Here is a 14,952-nt window from a genome sequence, read left to right as displayed (position 1 = left end):
TTGTTCATTCTACAGAAAAGAAGAAAATTACCCACAGTTTTGGTTTGTTTTAACAGAATTATTAAACTTTTAAAAGTTTTTTGATCAAAAGGGACATACATAATTCCAAAGATCTCTGTATTTTCAAAAGGTTAAAATCCTGTGCTAATCTGCATAACAAAGTCTTTGTCATATCTATTTTCTTATTACCTGAAGCAGCAACGTGCATTATTAGAACAGTACTAAAGTAGTTAAGCAGAAGGCATATAAATTTTTTATTTGAATTCCAATGCATTAAAGGTAGTATCTTCCAGCTCAATGCACAGCAAATAAGGGGTAATTTCATTTAAATATGCATTTCATTATATGAATCAGGAGGTGATAATCTCACCATTGAATTGTTAAGTCTTTTAAGTATTGATTAATTTGAAAACTCAACAGAGTATTGTCAATATAGTGTAATATTAAACACATACATATACCATACTTATACTGACACACTCTTTCCATGGTATATATTATAAAGAATACAATTTACACATTGTCTAGGTGACAGTTTAGCCATGTGTACATATAAAAAGTCAAAAGAAAATTTTAGTATTTCTAAATAGGTATTAAATATTTTTAAATTATAGTGAGTTAACTTCTTTTAAAAATATTTGAAAATTGCAATTGTATTTTTGATTCCTGAACTAACATTCTCCTGAATGAGAACAAAAGTGCTGGCTACTGATCTTTTTTCAAAAAGTAAAATGAAGCTAATCACTTAAGATTGGACCAATGAACAATTAATAGGTCACCCCATATTATAAGAGAGGAATCTTATTAATCTTAATCTTTAATAAGTAAAGATCATTCCTCTTAAAATTAATGCTTCAAAGAAGTTGATGTGCTGGAGCATGTCCAGACAAGGGCAACAGAGCTACAGAAGGATCTGGAGCACAAGTCTGAAGAGCAGCTGAGGGAGCTGGGGTGTTTAGCCTGGAGAAAAGGAAGCTCAGAGGAGACCTTGTCAGTGTGTACCATTTCCTGAAAGGAGGGTGTAGCCAAGTGGGGGCTGGTCTCTTGTCCCAGGAAACAAGTGATCAGATGAGAGGATATGGCCTCACGGTACGCCAGAAGGCCTCAAGGTATACCAGTTCAGAATGGATATGGCAAAAAATTTATGCACAGAAAGGTTTGACAACCCCTGGCACAGGCTGCAGAGGATAGTCTTGGAATCATCACTCCTAAAGGCATTTTTAAGATGTGTACATGTGGTACATAGGAATATGGTACACTTGGCAGTGCTGGGTAAGCTGTTGGACTTAGCAATTCCAGAAGTCTTCTTCAGTCTTAATGATTTTATGATTTATCATGCTGACACTGTCAAAAATGAATATTCACACTATCATTGACAATATCAACTGAACAAAAAATGGTGCCAAAAAAATATGAAAGGTATTTGAAAATCTCTATTCCATGATCAGATAAGCACACTTGCGTAGTTTATTACACATGAAAGTAAAGCCCAGCTAAATGTCCATCCTGAATTTTACCATTCTGTGAAGGCACCGATGCCTCCATTACAGCTTTACTGGATGATCCCACATTGAAATGAGAGATACATCTGCTTCAGCAAATCAGCTAAAACTAGATGTTACTTGTATGTACTGTACTCAGAGATAACCATGAAGCTGTGACACTTCCACAGATCCAAACTGTCTAAATCAAAACAACACTGGATTACAACTACACAACTACAACGACAAATAATTTCTGCATTTCCAAGTACAATCATACCAGTATGTATTCACCCATCAATCTTTCAAATGACACACATATCATGAATTTAAAAGAAACAATAAATTGAAAATCTGTAAAGAAACAGAAAAAGCCCCACTGCAATTTCAGAGCAATTAGTAAGTCACAGTTCCACAGCCAGCTTGCCACAGGCTTACTCCCAAAACCACAAAGAAATACTTGTAGCTTGCTGGACTTGAGACTAGTCTATACTTTCTTGCTAATGTTTAGTTAACAAATCTGTATGCAGAATAATGTCTACCAAAAAACTATTCAGGTGGTACAGTTCTCATTCCAATGTAACTTACTATAGAATATACAATGTTGTACTTCTCAAAAACCACTTCTCAAAAGTGGTTATGTACTTGCTAAAGTCTTGTTTAGTTACTGTTGCAGAGTACTGTCTGTGATTTTATTTCCCTTAGGAAAAATAAAAAGTTCAAATAAGTAAATAATTAATGAATGGTAAGAACCCTTTATTCCAAAGCCACTCATGCATTATTCATTGATATTTTGTACAATACATATATACTTCAGTATGTATGAAAGCACCATTTTTAGTCAGGCTTTGCCTTTCAAAATAGCTGTTTTCATAAAAATGATTATATGAAAAAATATAAATAAAAACTCAATAAATCTCTCCTAAAATCTGAAATTATCAAACACAATAATTGCAAAGTGAGACTAATTTGACTTCAGTGTAAACCTCTTCATCTCTTTAGAAATTAATGGTCACATATACAGAATGTCCATATAATGCAATTTAGACCTAAAGTTTAAAATTACTGAATGTATATTACAATTTAAGCTTATTTATTAAGGGTCAAAGTTGCAAATGTTTTGTTAGCTAAAATGACCACCTACAGAATAAATATGTGTGTAGGAAATAAGAAAGATTGCAAATCTGAAGTTGTTTTTTTATATAGAATTTAATCTCCATTCTTACAGTTATTACACAGACAGTAAGACTACAAAATTAAAGCAGTGTCTTAAGTAGATCACATTACTTTTGAAGCAGATTGATTCTGTAATATTGCACGCATTCAAACAAAAGCTTATAGTATGAAAAACAGGAAGGAAAGTACAGCAGAAGTGCAAACATGACCTATCTCTAATCTTTTCTTTTCAGACCTAGGCTACTCAAGAATCTTCAACTAATTATTCCATTTTATTGATGGCATTTTTCCCAAGGGAAGTTATTTTAAAAGTTTAACCCCTGAGCAAGTCATGGCTTCTCCTGCCTTTGAAAGTGTCAAGTGCATTGATTATAACTGCAGGAAGTGTTACCTTCTACCCAGAGAATCTCACCCTGCACAATCTTAAACACTGTCTCTCTCCCAAAATGGCTTTGATTCAGCAATTCAGACCGCTTCAGCTGATATTAAAGGCAGAAGCACCACAGAAAAGGGATCAGCAGTTAAAACGAAATACAAAGAGGAAAAAGCCCAGATCTTGAATATAGTACCACAAAGCTTGAGAGAAAAGCAGATTTGAAAAAGACATCAGAGTGACTAAAAAAAGAACAACATGACAGAAATTAAACAAGATTTTTATGTTCCCCTTCTATGCATTTAAACTCATCTCAACCTCTATTGAAATTCTGATCATATCCAAACCCCAAGGCTTTTGACATACTTTCAAAAATCCACACCCCTTCTTACTCTTTTTTAAGTCTCCAGAGTCACTGTTGGGTATCCAAGAAGTTGAATGGGGGGGAAGGGTCGTGGTGTGGAAAGGAAGAATCCTAATATGCATATGACAAAAAAAAGGCAATTTCAACTCATATTAAACTTTTTTCTTAAATTATGGTGACTATTTTAAATGTTCACTGTGTGTCCTTAACTTAATACTCATCCAATTAAAAAATGGCTGAAATAGTTTGACTGGAGAAAAAAATATTTGCAAGCCACATTTATCCAAGTATTCTTATCTTGAGCAGTGATTTTCTTAGGTCAGTGACAAAGTACAAGTCAAGGTGCTACTGGAGACTAAAACCAGCAGAATAAAAGAAGACAAAGAAATCTCTCAATATCTCTACATCACCAAATTATGTAGCCCAGAAAACTGTAAGAATGTAATACACACAATTAATAAAATAATGGCAAATGTATCTGGAAAAGGATGCACTAAATTCCAAAGAGACTTTTAGAATTGCAAGTGTGGGGTTTTTTTTTCCAGTTCAGTCATGACAGGGCCATAAGGTAATGATACATCTGCCATGATGCAACAAGCAGACCTGTCTTCTGTCAAGAGTTGAAATCATAAAGGAATAAGCTGTCGTTAGCAACCCCTCTCCCAACAGTAGAGCTGTCATCTCATTGTTTTCCTCTGTTGGCATGGGGGCTGGTGTGGGTTTATAAACCCTGTCAGCTCAGAATTAGTCTAAGCTTTTAACCTTTTCTTGAATTTCTGACTTAATATTTTAACTCCTATACAGCTTATCATGTATTACTATGTATTTTGTGATCAATTAATATTGCTTTCAACTGTGCACATTTTCCTTCTATCTGCTTAGTGACTAGAATTTGAGAGATTATTAATCCCTCAAACAGTGTTTTTGAAGTAATTAAATATACTGCTTGTCAAATTTTCTTTCGAGGATATGGTGGATTTAAAACCAATTAGATGTGACTCATTATTTAGTAATACATTGTGATTTGTGTTTATGTTTTTAGAAAGATCTCAAAAGATCATCCAAAACCTTTTAAGTTTTCTTAGTATAATTACCACAAAAACAGGAGTTCTAAACACAGGTTTGCTTTGCTAAAAAGGACTTTACAAACAACACTAGTTCTGTGGTCTAACAGAATGAATAAGTCAAGTACATATACCACAGTTAGAAAAGCAGCATTTGAAATAAAACAGTACAGCAAATTATTGCCCATTTTAGTGAAAGTCGATGGTTCAGTAATATGTTAGAAAACCCAAAAAAGATTATGATTGCTCTGGCACTGTAACTGACCATTAATAAATAAATCAGGTATTTTAACATCCTTCTACAACAATACACATAGAAGACATAAAAGGCACATGAATATTAGCAATCTGTGGCAGAACTAATTGCAGCGAAATGTCAGCTGTTTTTTTTCCCCAGAAAGTGTCACTTGCCCTTATTATTGATACTATTCTAAGCTTGTATGAACTATAAAACCAAAAAGTTTGTTTGTCTAACAAGATATTCTATACTTAAAAGTCAGACTGAAAAGTTTTTTAGCAATAATTTTTGTTAGTGTAATTTAAACTTAACATAATTTCTGGCCAACAATATATAAATATGCACTATTGAAATTGACTGATTTTTATGAAGTGGAAAGAGAAAATACAAGAGTATGTGTTATCATACTAGTTACGAACCATTAAGGCTACTAAATCACATAATATTTACAGTGGGAAAATTTACTGCTGTTACACTGAACGATTTTGCTGTTCCAATCAGTTGCCTTACAAAATTAATGACATATTACTGCATGCTGACAAAAGTAATAACCCTTACCAATTCTTAGTAAATATTGCCAACCTGACAGTTTTGTACAAATGAATGACAATATTTTGACCAAAGAGAACAGAGAATGGAAAAAAATGAAGAGCAAGATAAACATAACAGACTACTGAAGCTGAAAACCATGTTTTACCAGTTATTAAGGAAACATTTCTACAGCTAACAACCATCTCATGCAAAGCTTTGGCTTTTTTCTAGTTCATGTAAAGTCAGATTTTTACGTGCTGCCCTGTTTCTTCTGAAAAACTTGTCCAGGTTCTTTGAAGAACCTATTTTCCACCTATATGTCAAGTATTGATTCTCCTTTAAATAAAAATACAAGTATCTATGATATCTTAATATCTGAATTTTATATAAGGCAACAATTCTTTCATGGTTTTTAATTTTTCTTTAATAAATAAGTGACAGCTGCTGTGGTTGAATTTTATTAGCACCCCTGGGACCCCAGCTATCTTAGGTAACAAATGTACTGAATTTTCAAAGACTCAGAAAACACCCAGTGTTTCCCTGTACTTATGCAGTAAGCTGATACCCTCTTTATTCCCTAGAGGAGAGGTATCAAAGACAGTTGTACTCCCAAACTCTTCACAATGTCCAACCAAGGCAAGCTGAGCTTCTGTTTCTACAGTGAACAAATCTCCTCTTTAAGTACAACAACTTCAGCCTCCCCTTCTCTAACAAAGCGAACAAGGGAGCCCCTCAACAACCATTATTAAACCAGGACTGTAAAATATTTAATTCTTGACATCCCAAGTATATGGCCTCATCACTAAATTGAAGAAATTGACTCTTTGATCACCTTTTCCTGGCACTCCTTCAGTTATTGAATGCATGGTTAAACAATAACTGATCTGAGAAGACCCTCACTGTACAAACCTGGATGAGCCATTCAGGCAAAAGATATTAGAGATAGATAAAAATTACTCTTTTAATCTACATTTATTTATTTATATCATTTACAATTACTTTTTTATAAAAAGTGGAATATCTTCAGAGTAGAATTCTCATTATAAATGGAACAGTCACTCATCCCCAGGGGAGGGACTTGAACTTCAGTCTCTTGTGCACCAAATAACCGTTTCTGTCAAAAATCAGTGTTTCCCACTAGAGAAAGTTTCAACAGAAAACTTCTGTTTTAACAAACAGAAAGAACAAAACAAAAGAGCAAATCTATGCAGTATTTTTGTACTGTATTTACAGGACATTGCCAGTTTCTTTTGTTTTAAATATCTTTTTTACTAAGCATTTGTTTTAATTTAGCATTTGTTACATTCTTACTGACTTACTAGCATATTTTTCTTTTTCACACTTGTTTTTCTTAAATAGGTTTTGTCCTACTACATTTTAATGTATTTACATGTGTTTCTCACATTGGGTACAATTTTCTCCGTTCTTCTTTTCCTACAATCTGTTCTCTATCTAGTTGCTTATTTGTTCTCTTCATATTCGTTCATATTTCAACATTTCGTTTACACTACTGAGATTGAATTTTCAAATTAACACAATAATGCTATCTCTTCATATAAACCCTTGTCACCTAGTCACAATACCTCTTACACAAAAGACTGAATCTACACAATAGGGCTAGATACAAAACATGGAATGAGAAGCATTACCTACAGGAATTGCAAGGATGAAAAGAAAAACGTATTTCTAGCTACTTGAATTCCCACCACGATTTTTCTCTTTGAATCTTTTCTCTGTAATGTGCAGCAGCCCCAAAATACTAGAATTTTAAAATACAAAATTTTAAGTCCATACATTGCTCCTTTGCTCCACACATGCTTGAGAGGTGGGGTTTCTTAATTCTTTTTCCTCATAAATGTTGCATCAGAGACAAACAGTTTTTACTCTTCCCTTAATTTCCTGTTTAGAAGTATCAGCTCATCCTGCTCAACCCACTGCTCACCGATAATCCCAGCTGCTGCATCCCTGTTTTCAGTTTTTCCAAGAATTGAACTGAGAAGAGAAGCAAAGAGAAAAGCAGTAAAGTTGTGGAGTTTGGCCTATTTAGAGGGTGGTTTTTTTTGCTTGTGTGGGTTTTTTGTTTTTGAAAAGCAGGTATTCCTGAATTAGTTCCTGCACATACGACTTTCAAGCACTACTTCTGTAATTCTCAATTTTAATTTTTTTAATTAGAACCTTATCTTCAACAAACGTTTTAAGCTGGCTGCAAAGCCAGCATGTGTTGCTAAGTCACATTAGATCATGGGAGTTTTCAAATTCTACATATCATTATTCACTCCAAATTCCCGTAAGTCTACTAGGAAAAAAAAAATAAAAATCCATGCTCTCTTGCTATTTATCATCTAGGCTAGTTGTTTTAATTCCCTAAGTGATGTGACTAAATCAACTAGAGGACTGAATACCAGAAAATAATGCAATTTTTAACATTATTTTGATCATATGGAGTCTTTACACCCAGTCTACCATCATTTTCTGCATTTAGAAATGTAATTAATATGAACTGTGCCTGAAGCTGACAGGATATCAGCATGTACCTATATGTATTCTCTTTTTACCCATAACCAGATGATTCTAAATACTTTCAGTGGTGTGCAACTTCCATAAAATATTGCCTTATCTAACCAGACACACAACCAATTCTCAGTACAGCGATTACAGGATACAAAAAAACCAGCAACACAATATTTAAACAGTAATTAATGACATAACTGAATTTGATTTAACACAACTGAATACAACCTATTCTTCATTTTGCCTGCAAAAAATTCACTGCAAATAGTATGTCCTAAACATGTAGCACACTTACTAGAATTTTGAGATGCACAAAAAGGGACAGTAGATTTTACAGTAGCTGGAATCACTGAACTAAAGAGAACTACAAATTTAAAAACCGTATTATGGAAAAGCTCAAAGGTAAGAATATAAAGTTTGATGTACCAATGTTATTTAATGATTACATTTTTGTAAAAACATGTTCTCATCCAACAATTGGGACTTTTTCCTGTATTGTTTTTTTAAGAAGCATTCAAAATGCAGAGATAAATAATCTGGTTTTAAGCGTAACAGCCATTTGAGAAAAGAGAGGTTTGATTTCTGCCATAGTGGCACAAATCACTGCGTAAAATAAATAAAAATAACAAAACAGGGAGAAAAAAAAAAAAAAAAAAAAAAAAAGTTCTCCTCAACCAGAAATAACCCTTACAAATTATCTGTTAAATTAGGGTTAGTATCCCAGTTTGAAATACTCAGTCTCTCATGTTACCAAGACAGCAGCATCTCTAGGAAAGAACAAAAATGCAAGCATGTAAGCACTGTACAAAACCCGGAGTAGCTACAGCTATTTGGGTTTCTTGGGAAATGTTTTGGAACCAGCACTAGAAGTCCCATACTGGACCTACCATACACCTGTATTGCACTCAGTAATCCTGAGGTACGTTTTTTTCTGTCTCAATCTGAATCTTGATTTATAACGAATAAAAAACTTTATGTTAGGAAAAGATAAGCGTTACTTTCACAGGACTAGGTTTCTTTTTCTCACTTAGTCTGATGCTTTTGATAGTGAGTAACACAAACAAAAAATAACTTAATGGCCTAATGTTTTTATATGTTTTCTTTCTTTGCTTTATTGAAAAGAAGTACCATTTTTAATCCAGAATATTTTAAAGACAGCTGCAAAAATTATCCATCAACCGCAAAAATTAATCACCTAGGAAAATATGTAATAGTAACAATGACAACAATGATATTTAGAGCAGAACATTAGCTCAACTTGGCAAATATAACAGAAACAATGAGTTTTAAAAAAACTCTTCTCATGTTTATTACAGGAAGTTTCCTTTAGGTTGCAGTGTGCACATGATTAATTACTCCTGCAATGTTCCAATGACAAAAACATAACACAAACTGTCCACTGTCTCTCAAATAGATATAACAAAATAGTGTCAACAAAATATGAATGTCTTCTATTGTCAAATATTGGTAAGTAAATCAGAATGAATTGGTAATTAGTGCAAATCTGAAAATGACTGCTCCTTTTAATAATTAATAAATGAATAAATTCAGTACAAGCCCAGTAAAATGATTGTGTGTTATCATGACAGCCCATGTTACCAATTAGATTACAGAAGTCACTGAGCAGTAATACGTACAAATCAAATGAAATACAAAAGAAAATAATCCAAATTGTAACAAATTTCTGCAGTGTCTTCTGCTGCATCACATCACCTGCAAAGGGCTCTTGTCATAGTATCTGCCATATTAAATGGTGTGCCCAATACAACAACATGACATGCAACTAAATTTTATTTTACTGCAAGACAGGAACTTGGTTCCACCAGAAGAATGTTCCAACAAAACAAAAAAAAGTATCCCCGCCCTCCCCCCATCAGAAATACAATGATCACACCATGACATATAGAATACTGATTAAAAAATTAAAACATCACAGGTTCACAGGTCTTCATGCACAGGCACATACGTGCACATCCACAGCACACATCTTGCATCCTTGAACCTTCACTTACCTCAATAGCTCTCTTTATGTACGGTATCTGTGTTCCACTGTCCAGATCTTCATTAATTATGAGTCTCCTAGCCCACTGACCAGCTCTGACAACACCATTACCATGAATTAGGACCAACAGCTTGTCAGGATTTACTAATGCATCTTCACTCATAAAGATAAAGCTCTTTGGTTCAGTCTCAACTGCATCAACCTGCAATTACACATAACACACATTTCAATGCAGCAATGTAATTCTTTGAAAGAAAACCTTTAGTTAAAAAGTTATCTACCAAATTTATATAAAAAAATCACCATTAAACAACCATTTCAATGCATGTGTGCGCAGGACTAAATAAAAATAAAGCAAAATATGCAACGTAACTTTGAAACATGTAAACATACCACATTTTAGAACAGCAATCCAAGGGACATTTAAAATTAAGAAAAGGGGTAGAAGGCGTGCTTAAGCTTTGAAACATAAGTTGTTTACAAAAATTTACAGGAAAGGAAGAAAGTCCATAAATGAGCAATTGGAGGTGGCAAGAGGGAAAGGAGTAAGTAATTTCTCACCTCTGCCTGATATGCCTGAAGCAACAATAAATTCTTACATAATATGAAAAAAACCATCCTGGAGAGTTCCAAATCAGCCACCTTAACATAAATACTCAATAAGCTACATATAGGAACCACTAGTGTAAATTTGTCTGTTACAAATTTAACAGTATAGGTCTAACAAAATATAGAAATCCAATTTGATTCTAAATAATAGCTTCATTAATAGTCCTCCTGTACCATGGTCAATGCTTAGCCTACTTTGCTATAGGAAGAGAGCAACAATTAGCTTTGATATTCAGCAAATTGCAACCTAATAGCACATTTTGTGCCTAAGAGAATAAAGCAGCACTTTTTGATCAATACAAACTAAAGTTTTTACACTCGGTTTAGCAATCCTGTCCTGATGTAAATACCATAAGGGCAAAACAAATCCTCATGTCTACCTGTTGTTCTCTTTCTACTATATGAATACACAGAAAAGAAAGAACAAAACAGGCACATCTCCCTCTCCTACTGTAATCCACACCCCTCGACTCTTACAGCCTAACTGTCCAGGTGCTAGGAACACTCTGTAACAGAAAAGAAAAACATCAGGTTATGATCCCCATCCTGAGATAGAATTGGCTACTTGGATTAGTTTTGGTAGTTTTTTTCTCATATATGGGTATGTATTCTTAACTACCCTTATAAAAGGAAAAATTATTTCTGCATGCATCTTCAGACTTAACATAGGTCCTACCAAACGTTTTTTAAAAATTAAGTCAATGAGGTTACTTAAACAAAACAAATTTGTAAATGAAAGAACGGTCATGTCTCTCTTCAATATTTGCCATAGCACTGAACACCTTATTCCCCTGCTCCAAAATAAAGTAATGTCTCACAATACTCACTTTCTCTCACACTTTATGCAAAAATATTATAAACAACATGTTCTATTGAAAAGACTGGGGCTACAGTCAGATCATGCTGCTGCTTCTGAAATAGCAGTACTGACACCTTAAAGGGTAAAACAGATTAGGTAAAAAGTCAGCCAACACTGAATTTCAGATAGTACTTGGCAACATGTAACTGACTTCTACCCACAAACTGAATATTTACAACACTATAATTAGGAAAAAAAAATCATGAATTTGCATTTCAGAGTAATCTGCAACTTAGCTGTAGGTTTTAGCACTCATATCACTTATATTGCAAGTGCTAAAGTTTATATAGTAGTATATAGGAAATACCAGCACTTAGTAGTCATAAGTACTAGAAGATACAGCTTAGTTCACATTTCTGCAAATAAGTTAATTTTAAACAGCTAAAAATATGCACCAAAATCATAAAAAAAATTACTTTTGAGTCTTTTCCCAAAATCAAACACATTTAGAGACTTTTTGTTGAGCTAATTTACCTTCAAACAGTAGTAATTTATTAGATCTTGCTTTCACTAAAGAATGCATGTAAATATCACTCCTATACACAACCTTCCTTTACTGACAGATCAACATAGAATACCAGTTAATGTCAGACACATGGAGGCCACATAAAATACTTCATAATTATTAGCCACTTTTTCTTCTGGACTTACTCATGGTAACTGATTTCTGATCACTTAAATCTAAACTGCATAAATACAAGAAAATTATTTTTAGATTAATTTAACAATTTGATTCAACATTGTTATGTACAGCTGAAAACAATTCCAGTAATCTGTAGCTAGGAATGCCAAACCTATCTAAATTATAATGATAATTTACTGTTTAAAACTACCAGTTAATTTTCTTTTTCTTGGTTTTTTTCTCAATGCACAATATTTCCTTAAAGTTTGTGAATGTAGGCAGCTATGGTGAGATCTCTAAATATATTATGAGATTCTTAAGGTTTTCAAACAGTGAACTTACTTTTTCCATGATTTCTGTCTCAAATGAATTTTCACCAAATACAGCAGTACCAATCTATAAAGTATTTCAGCAGCACACTAGTTAGTATTTTGCACAGCTGCTATGAATATATAAAGTAAAATTAAACTACTCTTGAAATCTAATCTTATTGTCATCCATGCTACCACATCAACAATTAGCCATTACTAACCCAAGATTTACAAGACCTGACAGGGTTCCAGGAGTCTTTTATTCAATACACTGGAGGTTTATAAGACTGAATGTTAAAAAGGGAAGAAAATACACAATTACTTTTCTTATTATTTTTCTAAGTATTTTTCTTATTTCAGTTGAGAAACATGACAAAAAGTATAAGCTTTGAGCCTACAAAGTAGGTATAAACTGCAACTGGAGGAAGAACATGGCAAATAAGTGGAATTGAAACTGGTAAGACTCAAAAAAGATTGTGAGAATTGTGAGCAGCTGGTGGAGAGAAAAATCTGCTCATTTGCTTCCCAAGATGAAAAGTCATCTTCTATGTGTTTCAACATAAACCTCATTAATTTACTTTAAAGTCTTCACAGTATTGAGAATCCTGATTTAGAATTTTTCGATCAAAAATGTAAAACTGAGAACTGTTGATCAATATTACAGGCAGCTAATCAACATTTGACTACTACCACAACTAACTGAACAAACCTAAAATCTGTGGAAATTTTACAAGCAAGTATTAACTTCAGTTAAGCAAAAAAACTGGCAAAAGGAATGTGAATTTGAGATAACAGACTATTGTTTCTCAAAGAAAAATAATTCTTCTATGAACTTCTACCCATTGAAGTGAAAGAGGAAAGCACTGATAACTGAGAAGATTCTGCGAAGTGAGACATTTCAGTGCCAACTAAACACATGTCCTGGTTTCAGCCAGGATAGAGTTAACTTCTTCTCAGTAGCTGATACAGTGCAGTGTTTTGGCTTCAGCACATGAATGGTATTGATAACGCCCAGGTATAACACTGATATTTTGGTTTTCTGCTAAGTTGTGTTTATCTAAGATAAAGTCAAGGACTTCCCTTTCCTTCTGCCAGTGAAAAGGTATACAAAATAAACTTGGAGGGAGCCTGGCTGGGACAGGTGCCCTGAACTGGCAAAGGAATATTCCACACCCCAGAATATAAACTGGGGGGAGTTACCCAGAAGCATGCCCAGTCTGGGTTCAGGAATCAGGAGTCTGGCATCTGGCATTGCACATCACTTATTTTTTGTGTTACTGCTATCATTTACCACTATCACTGTATTTTACTTCACTTTAGGTTATTAAACTGTTTTTATCTCAGCTAACAAGTTTTGATTCGTCTCACCATTCCACTGGTGTTTGGGGAGGTAAAAAGAGGGTTGAGCAAGCAGCTGCATGGTGCTTAATTTCCAGCTGAGCTTAAAACCACTACAACATGTTACTAATTATTTAAACTTCCATCTCAGGCTTCCCCAGAAGCTGTCAAAGATGCAGTAAATTTTAGAAGCACTCTGTTTGTCCTCAACAGCTAAAGAAGAGCAAAGATCAATCCCCGATTACGCCACTAGAACTAGAGAAATACAAATACTTGATCTGGTTAAAAAAATTGCGGTCTTCCTTTTACTCCTAACATAACCTCCAATGGAGGGCAAAATGAAACTTAAGAAGTAGTAACTGAATGGCCTCTCCCTAAATATGAGACTCTTTATTAAAATGTTCAAGTCCAGTAGTACATGTTGAACATTATTAGAAGTACAATGCTTTACAGTAACAATAATTCAACATGGATCTTGGCCTCCCTGTCTAGGAAAATATGTTCAGAATCATTTAGTTGAAGATGCTGGCATAATACAATAATGATCTGCCAAGTGGTCTTACTTTCATATCTGAAAACCAATTAATTAATTTTTGTATCCCAAACTGAAGCTGCCACCTAAGAAAGCAAAACAAAGACAGCAAGTTGGACTTTACACACAAGATTGAAAATTAAGGAAGAGAAAATGCCATCATGCTAAACCTTTGAAGCACAGCATTTCCATTCCCTACTAAAATCATGCAGAAAAAAGCACACTCCACCTAACAGTCCTGAAACACATTTCAAATATTCAAAAATCACAGCACTGCCAGCTTCATTATCAGCTGACAGAAAAAGGAAAGCCAATACAACCCTCTGACCACCTGTGACGAAGTTAAAAGAAGAAAGGCTTTTGTACTCATCTGTAAAATATGCACATAAAAAGATGGTGTGTATATATATATATATATATATATATATACACACACACATATGAGTCAGACCAAGGTCCAGGGTCCTGTTTCTGACAATGGGCAGATTGCGCAGGGGAACGGTAAAAACAGAGTGGTTACAGAGTGATTCTTGCCTGGCTTTGACAGCCAGTAACTTTGGAACCTTGCAAGCCACAGTTTATATAAGTGGGCAAGCATGTAAAATAGTTCAAGGCACCTATCCCACCTTAATATCGTCAAATGGTTTTTTTGACTGCATTTATACCTCTCTTTTTGGTAGTATTCTGTAGCAATGACTTCCACAATATAATTGGGACATATATGAAATAATACTGTCTCTTTCAGTAGAGATCTCCTGCCTGATAATTTAAACTTGATGCCCCTTAGGTTCTCTATTATGAAAAAGGCAAAAACCCATTTCCTATTCATCTTCTCTTCACCTTTCATGATTTTATAGATTTGTCATATTCCTTCCTCAGCCATCTATTTTCCAAGCTGAAGAATCTTTGTTTAATCTTTCTTTGCCTGAAAAGAATTTCAT

The 14,952-nt window shown here is 34.0% G+C and overlaps 1 protein-coding gene across 4 annotated transcripts in view; it reads right to left on the bottom strand.

The window, feature by feature from the left end:
• Nucleotides 1-14,952, bottom strand: part of FAM172A (family with sequence similarity 172 member A) — a 250,086-nt gene that overhangs the window by 182,397 nt on the left and 52,737 nt on the right. For all 4 annotated transcript variants that reach the window (XM_041422212.1, XM_041422213.1, XM_041422214.1 and 1 more), the window contains exon 6: nucleotides 9,751-9,942. In XM_041422212.1, the coding sequence (XP_041278146.1) occupies nucleotides 9,751-9,942 (192 nt within the window). The remainder of the gene's footprint in view (nucleotides 1-9,750; nucleotides 9,943-14,952) is intronic.

Source organism: Onychostruthus taczanowskii, unplaced genomic scaffold, assembly GCF_017590055.1.
Source record: "Onychostruthus taczanowskii isolate IOZ18803 unplaced genomic scaffold, ASM1759005v1 scaffold72, whole genome shotgun sequence".
Lineage (NCBI taxonomy): Eukaryota > Metazoa > Chordata > Aves > Passeriformes > Passeridae > Onychostruthus > Onychostruthus taczanowskii.
Note: the sequence above shows the minus strand (reverse complement) of the source record. Positions and strands in the feature narration are given on the sequence as shown.